This window comes from Lontra canadensis, unplaced genomic scaffold (assembly GCF_010015895.1).
Source record: "Lontra canadensis isolate GAN:19392208 unplaced genomic scaffold, GSC_riverotter_1.0 scaffold102, whole genome shotgun sequence".
In the NCBI taxonomy this organism is placed as follows: domain Eukaryota; kingdom Metazoa; phylum Chordata; class Mammalia; order Carnivora; family Mustelidae; genus Lontra; species Lontra canadensis.
Genome location: NW_022631096.1, coordinates 517,635 through 537,128, shown reverse-complemented (window position 1 = coordinate 537,128; position 19,494 = coordinate 517,635). Strand labels below are relative to the sequence as shown.

Below are 19,494 nucleotides of genomic sequence, written 5' to 3'. Positions count from 1 at the left end.
CAAGCTACTGCTCATCTTCAGGATTTTTGTCTTTCACCATCATTTTGGCAATTCCTTTATCTCTTTCTTGTGTTCCACTGACCACTTCTGAGATTTTTTTTTTTTTCTTAGTATACTCCCTCATTATAATGGAGCACATTCTATTATGGCATTGCAAGCAGAGATATTCTACACAAAACTGATAATTTGGCTAGATATGGAATGTAAGTTGGAAGCATTTCTCCCCAAAACTGGGAAAGGCATGAGTCCTTTAATTTCTATTATCAACTTTCTAGTTATCAATATTGCAAAGTCCAAAGCCCTTCCGAAATTGGATTTTATTATGTGCGACCTATTCTCTCTTCTCGTGGAAGTTAAGACTCTTCTCTTTATCCTGATATTCAGAGATAGCCTTAGAATGTTCTACCTTGATGTGGATGTTTTCATTCATCATACTGGCACATGAAGGACCCTTTCAATGTAAAAATCCATCAATTTAAAATGGTTTGAAATTTTCCTCCCCTCCACTTTCTCAGTTCTCTTTGTAATTCCCATTTGGTCACCTGGTAAACTCCCTGGATTAGATTTATCTTTTTCAACTATTTTTCATCTTTTTGTTTTCCTCTCTAGGACATTTCCATTTTCTTCTGATGATTTCACTCAATTTCATTACTGCTGTTTTTTATGTTGTGAAGTTTTTTTTGTTGTTGTTGTTTTATTTGTATATAGAATTTCTAGAATATCTTTTCATTTCTGAGAAAATGAATGGTTTCGAGGTTTTCCTCCAAATTCTACTTCTTACTGTTGGTCTTTGTCTATCACATTCCAGAGTTTTCTTAAATTATTTGTTGCCGTTTTAAAAAAAATATTTATTTGAGAGAGAGAGAGAGAGAGAGCAAGCCAGCAAGCGGGAGTGGGGGAAGGGGCAGAGGGAGATAAAGAATCCCAAGCAGATTCTACATGGAGCCCCCATTCAAAGCCCAATCCCACAGCCCGATTGTGACCTGAGCAGATATCAAGTCAGGAGATTAACTGACTGAACCACCCATGCCCCCTTGTTGTTAATTTTTATCTGAGTAGGGCACGTAAAAGGTGACTGAGAAGCTATGTGAAACACCAAATACAAGGTCTTCCCTCTTAGTTTTCTAGTCTTCCTTGGGGCAAGGGATAAACCTGACTGACAACATTCCAGAAGCCATTTAGGGACCTGGGTTTCACTGTTCACTATGCAAGCTTTAACTTATTTTCCCTCTTTTCAGTAAACTCACTATCAACCAACATATTACAAGGCCTTCTATTTTTTAAGATTTTATTCATTTATTTGAGAGGGAGACAGTGAGGGTGCAAGAGTGGGGGGTGGTGGCGGGGAGGAGGAAGCAGCAGACTCCCTGTTGAGCAGGGAGCCCAACCCAGGGCTCTATTCCAGGATGCTGGGATCATGACCTGAGCCAAAAGCCGATGCTTAACTGACTGAGCTACCCAGGAGCCCCCAAAGCCCATTTATTTTTAACAAGGCAGCCATTCACCAATATTTAATGAATAGCTACCGTGAACATTCACAGTGTTTAAGGTGAGACGGAGGTAAATAAGATTATCTTTTCCAAAGGGAAAATGCATTAGTTAAGCTATATGCTATGAAAGTATAGCTCTATTGTCAAAAATAAGCCACTAATCTTCCACTAGGGAAATAAATCTCGTCATGTTCTCAACTAGCTAGTGGTCTTATATATGTCTGTATCTACACATACACGTATATATACTTTTGATACCTAATGATATGCATTATCTTCTCTTGGACCTAGTTTTTAAAATGACAGAATAGTTTTAAACCTTGGGTAGAAACTCTGATTTAGGGAAAAGTAACCAAAGAGAGGAACGGCAAATGCTTCAAAACTGAGAAACTATTAGCCAAACAGGATTCTTAAGAATGCCTTGGATTTTGATACTCATGTGAAAGCCACAAGGGAGTTTCCCAGGGCAACTAATATGAACTAACAGGGAAAGGGCTCTTGGGATTTCTAGTTAGACAAAATCTTAATATATAATGATCCATTTTTATGAGTAGCTGTAGCCTTTTATAGAATGCAGACTGAGGAAGACAGGAATGGAAGGGACAGAAAGGCCACCACAGTTGTACGGGTGAAAGACAAGTTTGGACTAGTATTGTAAGAGGCAAAATAGTTTAAAAACAGAAAAGTCTGAATTGGGATCTATATGGAAGATAGAGTTAACAGCACCTGCTGATGGATTCAATATAGAATGGGAGCGAAATAAAGTCGTCAGTGAGACTCCTGAGTAATTTGAAACAAAGTTTCATGAAGCTTACATAAAGCACAGGAGGCCTAAGAGGTTGACACATTTGGGAACCTAATGGGCTCTGAGGGTGAGAAAGATATTCTTGATGAATATTCACATGTCTTTTTCATCAGGTTTTAAAGAAGCTTTGGTCCTAAAGAGGTGAGGCATGTCACAATCCGTCTCCAGTTCCTCAAATTACTCGACCCCGAAACTAGTGTCTCGGCCTTTTCCTTCAAAACAAGCCATCTAACTCCACGATAGTGAAAAGGATAGTATATTCTCCGAGAAAATTCACACTTAAGGTTCCTCATCTCTGAAGTTCTGAATTTCAACACCAAATGTAGGAATAGCTTTTAGCTTCAGAAATTTCACAGGCCAAAGAACAAGAGTTAAGGAGACTGCAACAAGTACCCTTCAACCCTCAGATCCATCCCCTTCTTCACAGGAATATCCACTAGTATCTCTGAATTATCTAGAATGACCACATAGTTCTATCTGTATTAAAAAACACATGAGGAGTATCTTTAGTTGACTAGAGAATATCCATTAGAATAAACACAAAGCTCATTAAAATGCTCATTTAGAAAAAAATATTCACCTAAGTTCTAATAATTTGTTAAAAATTTTACTATACAAATACATAATGTAGAATTATTTCACAAAATACATTTACCTCTCCATCAACTGCTTTTGAGAAATGTGAATTTCCCTTTACATCTTATCAGGCTTTGACTTCCTCCACCTTCCCTTCCAGTCAATCCCAGTTATCTGACTGAATACCTTTTGGGAAATACAATCTGTGGTTGAAGAGATTAAGTTGCCTGTTATTTAAGAGTTTCTATTAGTATTTGGGGATTTTTAGCATATTTCTGACTCTAAGAGAGTTAAAAGAACGAGTTGAAAGGACAAGATGATACATATAAAATTATTTGGAAACTTGCCTTGCAGACAGCATATTATAAACTTAAATTATCTTAATATGTGGTATTTAAATTTACTATCATTTTTGTCATCCTACCACATTCATCTATTGCTTCAGAGAATTCCTCTTCTCCTGTGGGTATAATTTCCAGTTTTACACTAGGTTCTTCTCAGGGCAAATTTTCCATTCTCTCCTATACTTTCCAATTTGTCAAGACAACTAAAATGTAACCTTCTCCATCTTTTCACATTCCCTGTCTATTTGCTTTTAAACTTCCATGTACCACTGATGGATGATGTTTATCACGCTGTATCAGGAAAGCCAAGGAATCAGAACCTCAAATGATTTCCCATGAATTCTTTATCTTCTCTTTATCCTTTTCTTGCTTTATACAAGATCAAGAAAATTAACTGCAGTGAGGTCACTTACCTTTCCTTCTTTTAGCCACAGACAGATTATTTCAAGCAGCCTGCCCTGACTCTCAACTGAAGGCAGGAGTAGGTCTAGACTGGTAGCTGCTGTGAGCCTTCCCTTAATTCTTAACCCAGAAAGGTATCAGTAGTTCATCTATAAAGAGCCTCACAGCTTGACTTTGCTACATATTTGTAGAGCACTATTTCCAAGTTATAAGTACAGTATGAAAGTGGATTTTTAACTTAAATGTATCCCAGTTGAAAAACTTAACCATATGCAAAATGCTTTAAGGGTAGCAGTATCTCCTCAGTGTGGTGGGATGAATCTAGGCATTTCACACCACTGGTGGCTCCTGATGACCCAAGATATCCTTTAGCTTGCTTACCCCAGATATCTGAGACATAGTTTCTTAAAGCAACTTCTATTTTACCTTACCTACCAACAGTTTTCCTAAAACATCAGTCTGACTGGCAGTCCCAGTCACCTGAACCACACAGGCCTGCTCATCACTAGAGGCCAAAAAAAAGACTGTCATATGCAAACCAAAGAGCCCACCTTCCTGGTATTATCACCATGTCTTTACACTTTAAGACTTCTGTGAGCCACACAAAAGGCTATAGCCACTGACCAAACTAGATGTTTTGTTTCTTGCCTCTACTAATTTTCTTCTTAATCTTGGCTGCACATTGTAAACACCCAGAGAGGTCTGGAAAAATGATGCCAGGGTTCCAACCAAAATTTGAATGTAAATGGTGTGTGTTGTGAGGGGTGACTTAGATATTCAGATTTTAAAAAACTCAAGTGATTTTAGGATAAACCAAATTTGCAAACCTGCTAATGTACTTGAAAAGTAATTTCTATAAAACCAACTTGCTATGAACTGACCTGTCATTGTCCCTACTCCCTGTAACATATACATAAAACAGTATGTCCTAACTTCCTGGGCGCCTGGGTTGCTCAGTGTGTTGAGCCTCTGCCTTCGGCTCGGGTCATGTTGTCAGGGTCCTGGGATCGAGCCCCACATTGGGCTCTCTGCTCAGCGGGGAGCCTGCTTTCCTCTCTCTCTCTGCCTGCCTCTCTGCCTACATGTCATCTCTCCATCAAATAAATAAATGAAAACAAACAAAAAAAAAAGATGCCCTAACTTCCTGTACCTAGAAATATGACCTTGTGTATAAATATGGTCCTTAAAATGGGGCCATACTGTAGGGTGGGCCCCTAATCCAATATAAATGATTCCTTCATTAAAAAAAACAAAACAAACAAACAAAAAAAAAAGTCATGTGAAGAGACAGAGCCATAGGGAGAATGCCAAGTGAAGATAAAGACAGAGAAGGGGCTGGTATCAATATCAGTAAGCCAAGAACACCAAAGACTGTCAGCAAACCACCAGATGCTAGGAAAGCAACATGGGACAGTCTTCAGAAGCAATCGACCCTGCCAACAGCACGATTTTAGATTTCTAGCCAGAACTTGGAGACACTACATTTCTGTTGTTTAAGCTACCCATTTTGTGCTACTTCAGTATGACTGACTACCCTAGCCAACTAAACCACTTCGCATGAATTTTCTTTTAAAGGTTTTATTTGAGAGAGAAAGCACGTATACAAGCACGGGGAAGGGGCAGAGGGAGAAGCAGACTCTCCCCTGAGCAAGGAGCTGGACACGGGGCTTGATCCCAGGATCCTGAGATCATGACCTGAGAGGAGGCAGATGCCCAACCAACTGAGCCACCTAGGTGCCCCTCATCCCAGACTGGCACTGCAAGGACATACTGCACTCTTTTGGAGTCTAAGTTTTGGAGATAATTCTTAATAGTTAAGCTCAAAAGCAGGAGAAATCTGACCCAAGATGTGGATGGAGTTTAAGAATCACATAGACATTAAATTATCGTATTCTTTTTTTTTTTTAATTTTATTTTTTATAAACATATATTTTTTCCCCCAGGGGTACAGGTCTGTGAAACGCCAGGTTTACACACTTCACAGCACTCACCATAGCACATACCCTCCCCAATGTCCATAATAACCCCACCCCCCCTCTCCCAAACCCCCTCCCCCCAGCAACCCTCAGTTTGTTTTGTGAGATTAAGAGTCACTTATGGTTTATCTCCCTCCCAATCCCATCTTGCTTCATTTACTCTTCTCCAGGAGAAGAGTAAATTCTCGTATTCTTAAATAATGCATCATTTCCCTCAGGAAACTGGAAGAGAGGCTTGAGAGCCACTGCTCCAAATTCTTAATCTGTGTCTCAAATAATTGTTTCACTTTCAACTCACTCACCTAACCTAACCCTCCACTTCTCAGATGGGGGCTATTTCCCCCCAAGACTTTTTGTGATTTGTGCAATGACTTTTTTTCTAAGCTTACATCTTTACACACACACAAATTATCCATATGATGTAGTAAAAGCAAATTCTGAGAATTGCAAATAGTCAATTTAAAAAAATCTGCCCCAGGGGAACCTGGGTGGTTCAGTTGGTTGAGCATCTGACTCTTGGATTTCAGCTCATGTCATGATCCTATGACCGTGGGATTGAGCCCTGCTTCTGGCTCCATTCTCAGAAGTCTGCTTGACCCTCCTCCTCTATTCCTCCCCCACTTGTGCTTGGTCTCTCTCAAATAAATATAAAAAAAAAAAAAATCTGTCCTCCAAAATAGGTAAATAAGACTTTACACCTTCTCAGATTCCCAAAAGACTGAAGCCATTTTGTAATATTTTCCTTTTCTTCCCCTTTACTCTGTCCTTCCTGAAGAACACAGCCCCTACAATATCTACAGAAACAAATACAAATGTTCCCGCCACTTCCTATAGAAATTAGTTTGCATTTTTGGGAAATCTGAATAAAATTAGAGCACTGACCTACCTAGTCATATAAAGGAACCTACTGCATAAGCAACAGGATTTGAGTCAGAGCTTGCTTTTTTAAAGGATGATCCAGATTATCCTGGTTACTTACTGTGACTTTAGGAAAATTAAATCACCTCTGAGTACCAGTTTCTACATGAGGAGTAAGATTAATATGTACTTCTAGGTTGTTAAAAATATGCAGGGAAATACAGAATGATAAACCATTCACGTAAAAGTCTCTTTATGAATATTCTGTCATCATCATCTCAGCATTGTAGAACCACCCCTGAGCAAGGCTGCAGAAAAACCTTTCCAGGGGATCACTGAAGGCAGAAAATACAAAACATTATAGTCTTATTTCTATGTTCTAAAGCATTGAATTATCAGGCTTCTTTTAAGAAACCTAATTTTCCTTGCAAGAAAGTAGAATACTTGAAAAAATTTTTAAAAAATATTCACATTTTCTACAACACCACCTCCCCACCCAGATAAAATACCCAGGGAAATTAAGTTCTCTGTTTAGAATGATATCAGGAAGTCTTGACACTGTCAGTAATAGGATCAGTCTTAGGATGTCTTCATTTCATATGTCACTATGATGATATCCTCAAATCTAAAGTCTTGATTATATCTAATTGCGTTTTCAGAAATCACTAGAGTCCTTAACTTAGTCTTAGAGATTCCAGACTATATTACTTCTCTAAGTTCCTAATTTTATGCTGCATATGCATTTATTGTTCTAATTAGTGTACGGTCCTTCCATTATCATCATTCATCACTCAGTTTCAACATAACCTTTTTCACTAAATACGTGTTGAAAGCCACATGAATGCGAAAACTCTGCGGTAATGAACTGGATTCCAATTCAATCAAGTGTTAGAAACTTTTATTGGATTACTTTATATGGATTCTTTTACAAAGTCAAGCTCTTTACTTTCTGGCCCCTTGTGGTTTTAGATTTCATGCCGAGGAAGACTGTGGACTAACATTAACATCACAAGAAGAAACATGAGGAAAGCAAATGCTTAGGGAGTCTGAACTTGGGCCTCCACTTGGGATACAAAGAGAAAATATGGGCCTGACAGCTCCGCAGAAGGTGAGAGAAGAGAAATTATAAATGAGGGATCTATTTGTCACATCATAGAAGGCTATCTGCCCATACTCGCGGTCTAGGAAGACTCCAACTTTATGCATTTGCTCTCCTCTCAAGAAGACCCTTTTCAGAGGCGGAAAGACCCAGAACGTATAATCGGTTCCCATCATAGAACCTGTGAGTAAGAATTTATCTCTGGAAGCAGCGGGTAGGTCACAACTGCTGCTAGCAGGGTCTTCAGATATCCCCAACTGCCACCTGGTTGCCTTTTCCACATCTACCTCCCAGTAGTGCCTCCCTGAGGTGAAACCCTCCAAACCCAACACAGTGGCACCAAAGATGAATCTCCCTGGGCTGCCAGGAATGTCCTGCTGGACATTTCTGAGACTCACACTTCTCAGATCCTCAGATAAGACCAGAAAGGGATGAGCTGTTTTAGGATCCAAAATGACAGCTCCTGCAGGGAGAAAGAAATTCATTTAAATTTGGTTAGAGTCATCCATGCCACCACCAGACATGGAGGATTTCTAACAAGAGGAGGCTTGTCAGTGAATGGGTACAAGTTGCAGGCATAGATATGGGAAGAGGCAATCTAAAAGTTCAGGGAAGGTGACCTCTGAGCTTTGTTTCAAGAACTGGACATCACAGAAGAGGAGGTCAGCAAGATACTGGAAGGAGATGCAATCTGAGGAGGAAGAAGACTAACAGAGGTTAGAAGTTAGTTAGAAGACTACTCGGAGGTTTAGAAGAACCTGTCAGACCAGAAAGGAATTTCGGCAGACTGTGAAAATGGTATCCAAGTTTAGTCACATATCAGCTGGGAGCCAACTCTGCTCCCCTGAAGATCTCCAAACCTGGAACTCCAGGCTTCTTTCCCCTAAAGACTCATTAGAATCTCCTAACAGAGCAGGCTTTTCCCAGTGACTGGCTGTGATTCCCCGTGATTCCTGGGTTTTCCCTGTGACTGAATTGCTCTCCCCTTAAATACCACCACAGTGTGACACAGATGCCTAGAAACTGTTGCCAGCAGGCTCTTAATACTGAGTAAATCAAAAGAACATATTAACAGAGGGGAAAGCCTGTGGGAATCCTCCAGAAAAAAATCAAGCTGCGAACAAGAGAGCTCAATGTGATTTCTTATACTTGAATGAAAGTGACACTTTACTTCGTATCTCAAACTGTTTCTTATCTCTTTCTCCTCAACTGTTAAATATTGTGATTTCTCAGGGCATAGGACTGGATCTTCCTTTTCATAGCTTGTACTCCTTTCTCCCTAGGTGACTTCACCTAGCCTTAGTTTTCAATACCTTCTATAGGTTCACAGCTTACTTCGTAAAGAACTGCCAAATACCAGTTAGAAATAATGGAAGCATTTCACACATACTATGACCAAAATGGAACTTCAAAGCTACCCCTTTTCAGTTCTACTTCAGTTAATAGCATACTTACTTCCTCAGTTGCTAAATCATAAACCAAAAAGCCTGGAATAGTTCCTTGTATCTTACTTTAATGTCTAATCCAGCAGAAAGTTTTGCTGCCAAATGAACTGGAAGGATAATTCCAGACTTCAAATTATATCAAAAAGCTGTAGTAATCAAAACAGTATGGGGGTGCCTAGGTAGCTCAGTTGGTTGGGCATCTGCCTTTGGCTTGGGTGTTGATCCCAGGGTTCTGGGACTGAGCCCCACGTCGGGTTCCCTGCTCAGCAGAGAGTCTACTTCTCTTTCTTCCTGTGTTCTCTCTCTCTCAAATAAATAAATAAAATCTTAAAAAAAAAAAAAAACCCCAAAACCAGTATAGTACTTCACAAAAACAGACAGAAAACCCAGAAATAAACCCACAACTATATGGTCAATAGATCTTCAACAAAGCAGGAAAGAATATGCAATGGAAAAACAAAACTGGACAGCTACATGCAAAAGAATCGAATGGGACCACTTTCTTTATATGAAAAAATAAACTCAAAATGGATCAAAGAGTTAAATGTGAGAACTGAAACCACAAAAATCCTAGAAGAGAACACAGGTGGCAATTTCTCTGACATAGGCCATAGCAACATTTTCTAGATAGGTCTCCTGAGGCTAGAGCAATAAAAACAAAAATAAAGTACTGGGCCTATATAAGAATAAAAAACTTCTGCACAGTGAAGGAAACAATCAACAAAACTAAAAGACAACCTACTGAATGGAAGAAGATACTTACAAATGACATATACAATAAAGGGTTAGCATCCAAAATATATAAAGAATTGACACAACTCAACACCTGAAAAACAAAAAAATAAAACTAAAAAAAGGGGCAAAAGACATGGGCAGACATTCTCAAAATTAGATATACAGATGATCAACAGACACATGAAAAGATGTCCAACATTACTCATCATCAGGGAAATGTAAATCTAACTATAATGAGATACCATCTCATACCCGTCACAATGGCTGAAATCAACAACACAAGAAACAACAGGTGTTAGTGAAGATGTGGAGAAAAAGGAACCCTAATACACTGTTGGTGGAAATGCAAACTAGTACAGCCACTGTGGAAGTATGGTAGCTCCTCAGAAACTTAAAAATAGAATAACCTTACAATCTAATTGTACTACTGGGTATTTACCCCCAAAATACAAAAACACTAATTCCAAGGGCTACATGTATCCCACTGTTCATAACAGTCAAGATATGGAAGCAGCCCAAGCGTCCACTGACTGATGAATGGATAAACTGGTATATATATATATACACACAGACACACACACAATGGAATACTATTCAGCCATACAAAAGAATGAAATCTTGCCATTTCAAACAACACGGTTGGAAATACATAATGTTGAATGAAATAAGTCAGTCAGAGAAAGACAAATAACCACATAATTTCACTCATATGTAGAATTTAAGAAACAAAGAAAAAAGAGACAAAAAAAAAAGTATTAACTATACAGAACAAACTGATGGCTTCCGGAGGGAAGGTGGTGGGGGATGGGTGAAACAGGTGAAGGGGATTAAAAGTACACTTATGATAAGCACTGAGTAGTGAACAGAACTGCTGAATCACTATACTGTACACCTGAAACTAATATAACACTGCCTAATGACAATATGAGGATTAAAACAATAAAAAAGAAAACATAAACACAGAGTGAGAGAAATATTTGCAAAACATCTGACAAAGGACTGGTAATCGGAATAATAAAGAAATCACAGCACTAAATAATATACAACACAATTTTAAAAAATAGTGAAAATGTTTATAGATATACTTCAGAGATACAATCAAGTGCAAATAAACACATGAAAATATGCTCAAAATCACTAGTTATATGAGAAACACAAATTAAATTTAAAGTGAAATACAACTACATACCTACTAGGTCTGTTTTATTTATTTATTTTTTTAAATGCTTTTTATTTTTTTAAGTTACTTTTTAAAATATAATTTTAAGTTTTTTGTTTGTTCTTTTTTTTTAATTTGAGAGAGAGAGAAAACATGAGCAGGGGGAGAGGGAGAAGGATAAGAAGACTCCCCCCTGATGAGGGAGTCTGATGTGGGGCTCAATCCCAAGACCCTGGAGATCATGGCCCAAGTCTAAGACAGATGCTTAACTCAATGAGCCACTCAGGGATCCCAGGTCTGCCTTAAATAAGAAAAAAAAAAAAAAAAAGACAATACGAAATGCTAGTGAGGATGTGGAGTAACTGAATCTCATACATCACCAGTGGGAATGCAAAATGACAAAGTAAGTTTGGAAAACAAATTTTACAATCCCTTTCCTAGATACGCAATGAAGAGAAATGAAGTCATGGCAGCATAAAACTCTGTAAGCAAGTATTTACAGCATAGATTTGGAAACAACTCAAGTAGCCTTGGAATTGCAAGAGAATAAATGGTGGTATCTTCATAAAATGGAGTATCCCACAACAACAAAGAGGAATAAGCTACTGACACACAACAAACCTGGATGTGCCTCAAATGCTTTACGCTAAGTGAAAAAAGCCAGACACAAAAGGCCACATACTGTATGGATCCACTGACAGGACATTCCAGAAAAGGCAGAACTATGGGGTAGGAGATAATAAATCTTTCATTATACTTCTTGACATTCTCTTTTTTTAAAGATTTATTTATTTGAGACACAAAAAGAGAAAGAGAAAGAGAGAGAAAGTAGGAGCCCGAGGGGACAAAGGGTGAGGGAGGGAGAGAATCTCAAGCAGAGCTCATACTCAGGATCCTGAGATCATGACCTGAGCCAAAATCAAGATGCTTAACTGACTGAGCCATCTAGGCAACCCAACATTTTTTCCCTAGAAGTTTAGTTTATTCTTTCCTTTTTTTTTTTTTTTTTCCTATCAGACTCTGCTTGCAATTCTGTTTCAGGCTTGGAAAAGTCGAAAAGATATGCAAAAGAGAGCCTTTCAACATAAGATCATACAATTATTTTCTTGATAGTTATCCAATGTATATAGTGTATTAAACTCTCCAGTCATTTTAAATCCTTAAGCTCTCCAGAATCTACTTGTATTTATGGTAGGATGTTCACTTGATTCTCAGATACAAAAATCAAGTGCCCTGTTACCATGGATGTGTGTCAACTTACTTTGTAGAGTGTTGAGCATTCTGCTCATTCCTGTTACTTGGCATAGACTCAGGTCTGTGATATGGGCGGGCTCCAGACACTCAAGCAGTACTGATTCGCTCCTATTAAAGAAAAGACAATCTCAGCTATCTGTGCAGACCCAAGGACCCCACCAATCCAGAGAATGGATGTCATTACATGACCTCATGATCCTTACTTACCCCAATATCTCTACTCTTGTGTGCTCACGTTTCAGACCCTGAATCCCACCCCAATGTTTCCATTCCTTTCCAAAATGAAAACTTACCTTTCCACAGAATATTTCGCATTCTACAGGGTGAAAAAGAGATAAGGTTACTATCTAAGCCATACTTCTGGTATTTGAGCCATGCCTCTTCTGAGCTGTGACCCTGAAAATTATGTTCTAATGATAAAACTTGATTTGTATGTAATTTCCCCAGCTTTGTGGTGCTAAATCTCAGAGATCAGATTTTAACACTGATTAGTAAAAGTCAGAAAAATGCTTGAAATTATTGTTACATTCCCAAAGGAAATGTTCGTGTTTTTTGTCTTCTTAGTTTTATTACAGTTGGGTACTGTATAGTTATTTTATATGGAATCTGGAACCTGCTCAATCAGATGATGTCTTGGCAAGATTTATATTTATTCTGGGTATCTTTTTTTTCTTTTATTAAATAAATTTAACACGTAATAGTAAGTTTAAGGTGTATAGTGTGTTATTTTGACACCCTTGTATAATGTAATGATTGCCAATATAGCAATATTTATGACATCATACAATTATAATACTGTATTGTTTTATATATTCATTATACCATGCATTAGATCTCTATGGTTTATTATTATTCATTATAAGTTTGTACCTTGAAACACCATCACTCTTATTAATGCCCCTCCAACCCTACCCCACTTCCCCAATAACCAACATTTTATTTTTGTTTTTTTAAACACATTTAAATTTTTTTAGATTCCACATATAATTGACATCATGCAATAGTTGTCTTTCTCCCTTATCTTGCTTAAAGGCACCATGTGCTCAAGGTCTATCCATGTTGTCCAGATGGAAGGATATTTTCCTTTCTCCTGATATTCCATTATATAAATGTAATATAATTCCATTATATAAATGTACTACATTACATAAATGTAATATAATCCCATTATATAAATGTATAACATTTTTTTCATTCATTCATCCGTTAATGGGCATTTGGGTTATTTCCAAACATGGGAGTGTGTGTATCCCTTTGAAATCCTGTTTTCATTATCCTCTAAGTATATGCCCAGAAGTGGAATTGCTGCATCATACAGTAAATCAATTTTTAATTTTTTGAAAATTAAAAAAACCTCCATATTGTTTTCCCTCCCTTTTTGCCACATCTTCACCAGCAACCATCATCTCTTACTGAGAGCCATTCAAACAGCTGAGAGGATCTACCTAACAGCTGTGGTTTTGATTTGCATTTCTCAAAGGCCGTATTTTCCATACCTTACCTCAGCTATCTTATCCTGAACAGTCATCACTCGAACTCAGCCCATTTACTTTCTTTTCATACACTGGGTAACAAGAGTTGAGTAGGTGAAGGAACATGCTAATAAACTGAGGACAGTGGATGGAGCTAGGTCAGAAGCTGAGCTTAACTGAGTCACACCTACCTTACCTGTCCTGAAGTAGGTTTGGCCCTAGAATAGAACCTAATGGTTTAAGTGTAAGGGCTTCGCAAATAAGAGCACCCACTTTGCAAACATAAGCCTGGTGGCAGAAGGATATGGATAGAGTCTTAAAAAGATAATAATTTACTTGCTGAAAGGTAATGCATGCTACGGTTTAAAATATGCAATATTATACAAATAAATCTCACCCTTGTTTTTCCAGGGTTACTGCTCAATGTTTGTGTTCTCATCTTTGTGTTTATTTTGCCAAAGGCAGTCTGTGAATGTTAATGAGCTATGTCTATACACAGATACATATTCACTAAAACCAAACAAAAGGCAGTTCTACATGTTTTTACTTTAACTAAATATCCTGAAAATAACTTTTACCACTATGGAATTGTTTCATTCTTTTTTTCTGGTTGCAGAATATTCTACTGTACTAATGTGTAATAATTTGACTAATCAATTATTTACCCTATCGAGGGACCTCTCAATTCAAACTAATTATTGATAGCCTCAAGGTGAGAATTCATATCATGAAGTAGCTTTCCACTAGGCCAGGATTTTAGACAACTCATGTTTTTGGTGACTGAAAAATAGCCTATACCACCCTCATGTATGTTTGAAAACCATCGAATATTCTACAACCGACCCCTAATGACTACTGTCCACCTCTCCCTTCTCAAATACTGTAATGACAATCATTTCTGGAATCTTACCTGGAGAAATGCTAAGTTGTATTCCCCACACTTCTTCTCTAGCTCTGCAATGATCCTTTGGAGGCTGCAGATATGTTCAGAAAGCCTGACTTCACTCTCCTTCAGCTTATTCATGTTCTCTTTCCCCAAAACGCTCAGTCTCTGCAGAAGCATCTCCTTATTACTATTTAACAAGTGGTTAACTTCTTTTATTCACCAATTTAACCATCCCTTAAACCCGATTCACTGCCTGCCTTTTCAGAAATACATATAATTAGATAAGGCCCAATACCCCTTTGTTTTAAGGAAGACATCTCAATTGAAACTTGATTCTTTGACACAATGTATTTATATTGCTGTGGAAGGTGTGCATGTAGTCCACTTATTCAGAAAACAACCCGACCGTAAAACCAATCATATTATTTTGCCATTTTGTTCACAAAGTTTCCTATTTCCTTCATTAAGATTTGATTCTAATAATTTAATCAATTAATAAGAAATAAGCCACTGATTTTTTTAATCCTTTCAAAGATGCTGTTATTTTTTTTTCTTAAAGAACACAAATGATGCGTATTATCCCCTACTGCTGATGTCACAGCTTTTTTTCTTAAAAAATAATATGCTTTTGGAGAGCATTCCTTATCTGTACACATAAAGCTGTGTTATCTTTTCTGAATGCTGAAGAGCATCCCACTGTAAGTACATAATACAACTTATTTTGAGAGTCCTTTATTGATGGGTATAGGTTGTATTTAATCTCCTGCTATCATAAACATTACAGTGTTAATAATAATGCCTAATAGTTACTGACTGCATAATATGTACAAACACTGTTTAAAGAGCTTTATGTAGATTATCACACTCAATCCTCACAGTAGTATTATAAAGTAGGGGCATTATCCCCATTTTAATAGTGAAGGAAACTGAGTCACAGGTTGAACAATGTGTACAGGTTAAATTAGCCACTTATAGACTAGTAAATAGCAGAAGCCAGATAGGAACCTCATCAATCTGGCTTCAAAGACTACCTCTAAACCATGGCTTTATACTGGAATATTTACAGCATTCCCTATTCTTATATCTTTTTATAGGCATGTAAGTATATTATAAGAAAATGATCAGAAATAGAACTGCTGGGTGAATATATATATTCTTTTAATACATTCATGGTTGTCACTGGATGTCTCATTTTTAGAATTGGCATAATGCTCGGCTCTCCCTTCTCTCATTTCCCAAACACTGTGAGCATGTAGTTTTCCACCTCTCACCTGTAGCGCTTCCTGGGATTTCTCCTTCAGCTCTGTGGCAAACTCCATCAGTTGATTCAGACCATCTTCCCTCATGTTGGAGTTGAACACACCCCCTTGCAGCCTCTGGAAATTCGTCTTCTCTTCAACCATCAACTGGAACCTTATCCTATATTCAGACTCAATCATGTCTTTAAAATCCTGTTCTTCTCCCTTCAAGACAGATAAAGGTATGACAGACTTCAAGTTAAACACCACGGATACATATTTATGGTCAGTTTCCAGACCTAACTCTGATATAAAGACAAGAAAATCTGAAGTACAGGGAAAGAAATAAAAGGCATAAATACAAAGGACAAAGAAAGTTTTGAGCCAAGATCAACTAACACATCACCATAATCTTAAAACGTGAAATGCAGGTAAAAAAATGTTAATTGACTTAGAAAACTGAGAAATCTAAGATCAACATAACAAAGAGGAGATGAGGAAAACGGAAAGGTGGGGCAAATGGCTTTTGCTAATGCTTTGGATAGGGAAAATGAGGATACAGGAATGAAAGGGTGACTCCCAAGGTTTTTAGAGAAAGCAACTGGAACAGAAAAAGGGAAACAAGAAAGAGATAGATCCGAGGTGGGGACTGTATCAGCAGCTCAGGTTTTGACATCCCGATTCTAAATAGTCACTTAGACATCCAAAGTGCGATGCTCAGTAGGAAGATGAACATGAAAGTCTATCACCTGGAAGACTGAGCTAGAGATGTACATTGGGAGTAGACAGCTTAATTATATTTCATCTCATGAGACTTCATGGAATTGAGATTTATCCAGAACCTGACCACTGCTCATGACCCCAACAGTCCCCCGGTGGGTGTCCCCATCTCTGCTCTCACCCTCCTACAGCCTAGTCTTAACCTCAGCAGCCAGAGTGCTTCTGTGAAAACTGAAATTCAATCAAGCTACCCCTGTTCAAAACTTTCCACTGGTTTCCCTATTTTATTCAAAGTCAGCAGCCCTATATGATTTGGCCCCCTTATCTTCTGACCTCACCTACCAGCTTCCACTGCCTTCCCAACCCCAAATGAGTACATACCAGATTCTTCCCAAGACTGCCTAACTCAATTCCTCACCAGCTTGAGTTTTTTCAAATGCCACTTTATTTCAAAGTACACCCCATTATGCTTTCCTTTTTTTTTTTTAAAGACTGCATAGCATTTACCACATAACATTCATTTTACTTGCTTTGTTCACCTTCCTTCAGTTGCAAAAGGGCTGACTCCCCCCCCCCCCCCCCCCCCCACCCCCGGCTGCTAAATCCCCAGCACCTAGTATAGTCTCTGGCAAAAGCGGGGCCCCAATATCTGTTGAATGTATGGTGTTTAAGGCTGAAAAAATGGGGATCAGTTGAAAAATTCTTGGAGAGCCAGTCAATTCTCCTCCTCTACCATCCTCAAGTGGCCATTTATTCTCTTTAAAAACTGAAAGGAAGAAGACCCAGAATCTGGGATACTTGACACAAAACAGTTAAATACAAAGAAAAGATGTGAAATCAGAAGTGAAATGTGGGCATAACAGAGGACAAGCCCTCATTTCAGATGTAATTCTCAAACTGCCTTTTTAAATCATTTCAGGATTTATATGGCTACCAACAGTAGAGGAGATATTCATTCTCCCCTGGCTTGGTATAAATTGTTTATCAATCTTCTTTGCCTGTCAATAAGGCTCGCAAGTGATGTTTCACAAATTTAAGAGTTAATCTGTACTTCTCTTATCATAAACAAAGTTCAGGATCTTTTTAAATGTTCAAAAGATAGTTGCATTTTCTGTTCTGTGAAAACTCCTTCAATCATTTTTCCATTGAATTTCTAGCCGTTTGCTTATTGACTTTTAAGAACCCTTTATTCGTAAAGAAATTAACACTTTTCATACCTATGGATTTCAAATATTTTTCCCGCTTTGTTATTTATCTTCTGACTTTGTTATTTGCTATCCAACATTATAGGTAATTGCCTGCTCAGACTGGAGATAAGCACTGACCTGAATCATCACCATTCTTTCTTGCTCATCAGCCAATATGCTTTTAGCTACTTCAAGTTTCTCCTTCAATGTGTTCAATATCTCCTGGAGTAACTCCTGCAGAGAAACAGATCACAGAATTCTAGCTCAAGTAATTGCTTTACAACAGTTAGCTTTTTAATCGGAGACTTCGGAAAAGGCCAATAGGCCCAGGTTGGCTTAGCCTCGAAGTTTGTCTAAATATGGTACTTATCTCGCACTCTTTGATAAACAGAGCCTGAGGGAATGGTCTTGTGGGGTCAGGAAATCGGTCCTCCAAATAAATTAGTAAGAGGAGGCAGCCAGTGCCTAAGTGTTCTGGGATCTGCAGGATGCTCACCCTGTAACTGCCAGCAGCCTCTTGGACTCCGAACACCACGTGACTCTCATGCCCCTCGGAGTGGAAGCACTGGCCACAAAGCAGCATTTGGTCGTCGTCACAGAACAGCTGCAGTGGCTGTTGGTGTTCCTCACAGTAGGCATCTTCTGGGATTTTTTGCTGTAACTGGGAGCTGAGCTTCTTGGACATCCCTGTAGGTGTCCTGGGCGATGGCTCCTACCGTGGAAAACTCCCCTGCACTCTGAACCGAAGAGAGTCACGGTGAATTGGGGCACTCACATTTGCCGACCCCACTGTCACCGTGCAACCCACAACCAAGCATCAGAGCAGGTCCGCGCCTTCGAAACTCCTCCAACCAGCAGGTCTTCCTCGGCCGGCCACAGGCTTGGGGGAGAAGACACAAGGAGTTACACCAAGTCCTCAGATTGGAGGGGCTCTCGTGTTTTCTGAGGATTTACAGCTATTGGCTGAGAATTAGTTATAAATGTTCGCACATCGTTTTCCTGTAAGGTGTTTAAAAAAAAAAAAGGCAGCAAAAGATGAAAAGAAAAGGTACTTACGGGAAAGCAAGGCGCATTAATAAGCATTGGAGGGACATCCGGGACTAGAGCGACGACGCAAAAGCCTGGCTTTAGGCATTTAAGGAAGTGCTCCCTCTCCCAGGAACTGTGCAAACCATAATGTGCTGGCTGCTTCCCGTGCCTCCTTAAGAGGGAGCGGCACGTGGGTGCCAACTTTAAGGAGGCGCCCATTTTCAGGCTCTTCTAAGTCCGCATGCGCCTGAGAGCGAGGCACCTCAAGTGTCATGTGCAAAGCCCAACACATGTGTCGCCTGAGAGCTGGCCAATAAAGACACCGGTTAAAAAAATATAAAGGCAACCCCCAAAATAACAACTTTCCAAAAATACTAAAGGGATTTTTTTTAATTCAGGAAACAGAACAAGGCATTATCTCCAGCATCCCCATTTCCAGACAATTCTGATTCCCTCCAGCAACAATTCTATGTCTTCTCTAGAAACATTTTATTATCTCAAAAGGTGTTAACCACTGAATTTGGGAAACTTTTCCCCAATGAGGAATTGCCTTGCCTTAATTCTTTTCTAACTCCCATCTCCAGCCATTGTTATGGTGGTCACACCACAGTACAAAGTATTGATTTCTTTAAAAAAAAAATTCCTCTATCCTATTTACATTTGTTCCCATTTCATCTCATTAACCACCTCTTTGGACAATGTCCCTTGAAACAAATCAACCTGACAGACCTAAAAACCCCCTAATCTGTTGGGAGGGAGACAAAACACAAGTGACTCTTAATCTCACAAAACAAACTGAGGGTTGATGGCGGGGGGGGG

The 19,494-nt window shown here is 38.7% G+C and overlaps 1 protein-coding gene across 3 annotated transcripts in view; it reads right to left on the bottom strand.

Annotated features, from left to right (window-relative positions):
* Window positions 1-18,331, bottom strand: part of TRIML2 (tripartite motif family like 2) — a 43,798-nt gene extending 25,467 nt beyond the window's left edge. For 2 of the 3 annotated variants that reach the window (XR_004380342.1, XR_004380343.1), the window contains exons 1-7: window positions 18,143-18,331; window positions 17,785-17,880; window positions 15,773-15,964; window positions 14,526-14,666; window positions 12,437-12,459; window positions 12,151-12,251; window positions 7,949-8,013 (exon numbers count right to left, since the gene is read on the bottom strand). Coding sequence is in view for 1 of the 3 variants with exons in the window: in XM_032838116.1 (XP_032694007.1) it covers window positions 7,424-8,013; window positions 12,151-12,251; window positions 12,437-12,459; window positions 14,526-14,666; window positions 15,773-15,964; window positions 17,785-17,880; window positions 18,143-18,331 (1,332 nt within the window). In the remaining 2 variants the exon portion in view is untranslated. Of the gene's footprint in view, window positions 1-7,375; window positions 8,014-12,150; window positions 12,252-12,436; window positions 12,460-14,525; window positions 14,667-15,772; window positions 15,965-17,784; window positions 17,881-18,142 lie in introns of those variants that run through there. The other variant, XM_032838116.1, reaches the window with a different exon arrangement.
* Between the last annotated feature and the right edge of the window lie 1,163 nt (window positions 18,332-19,494).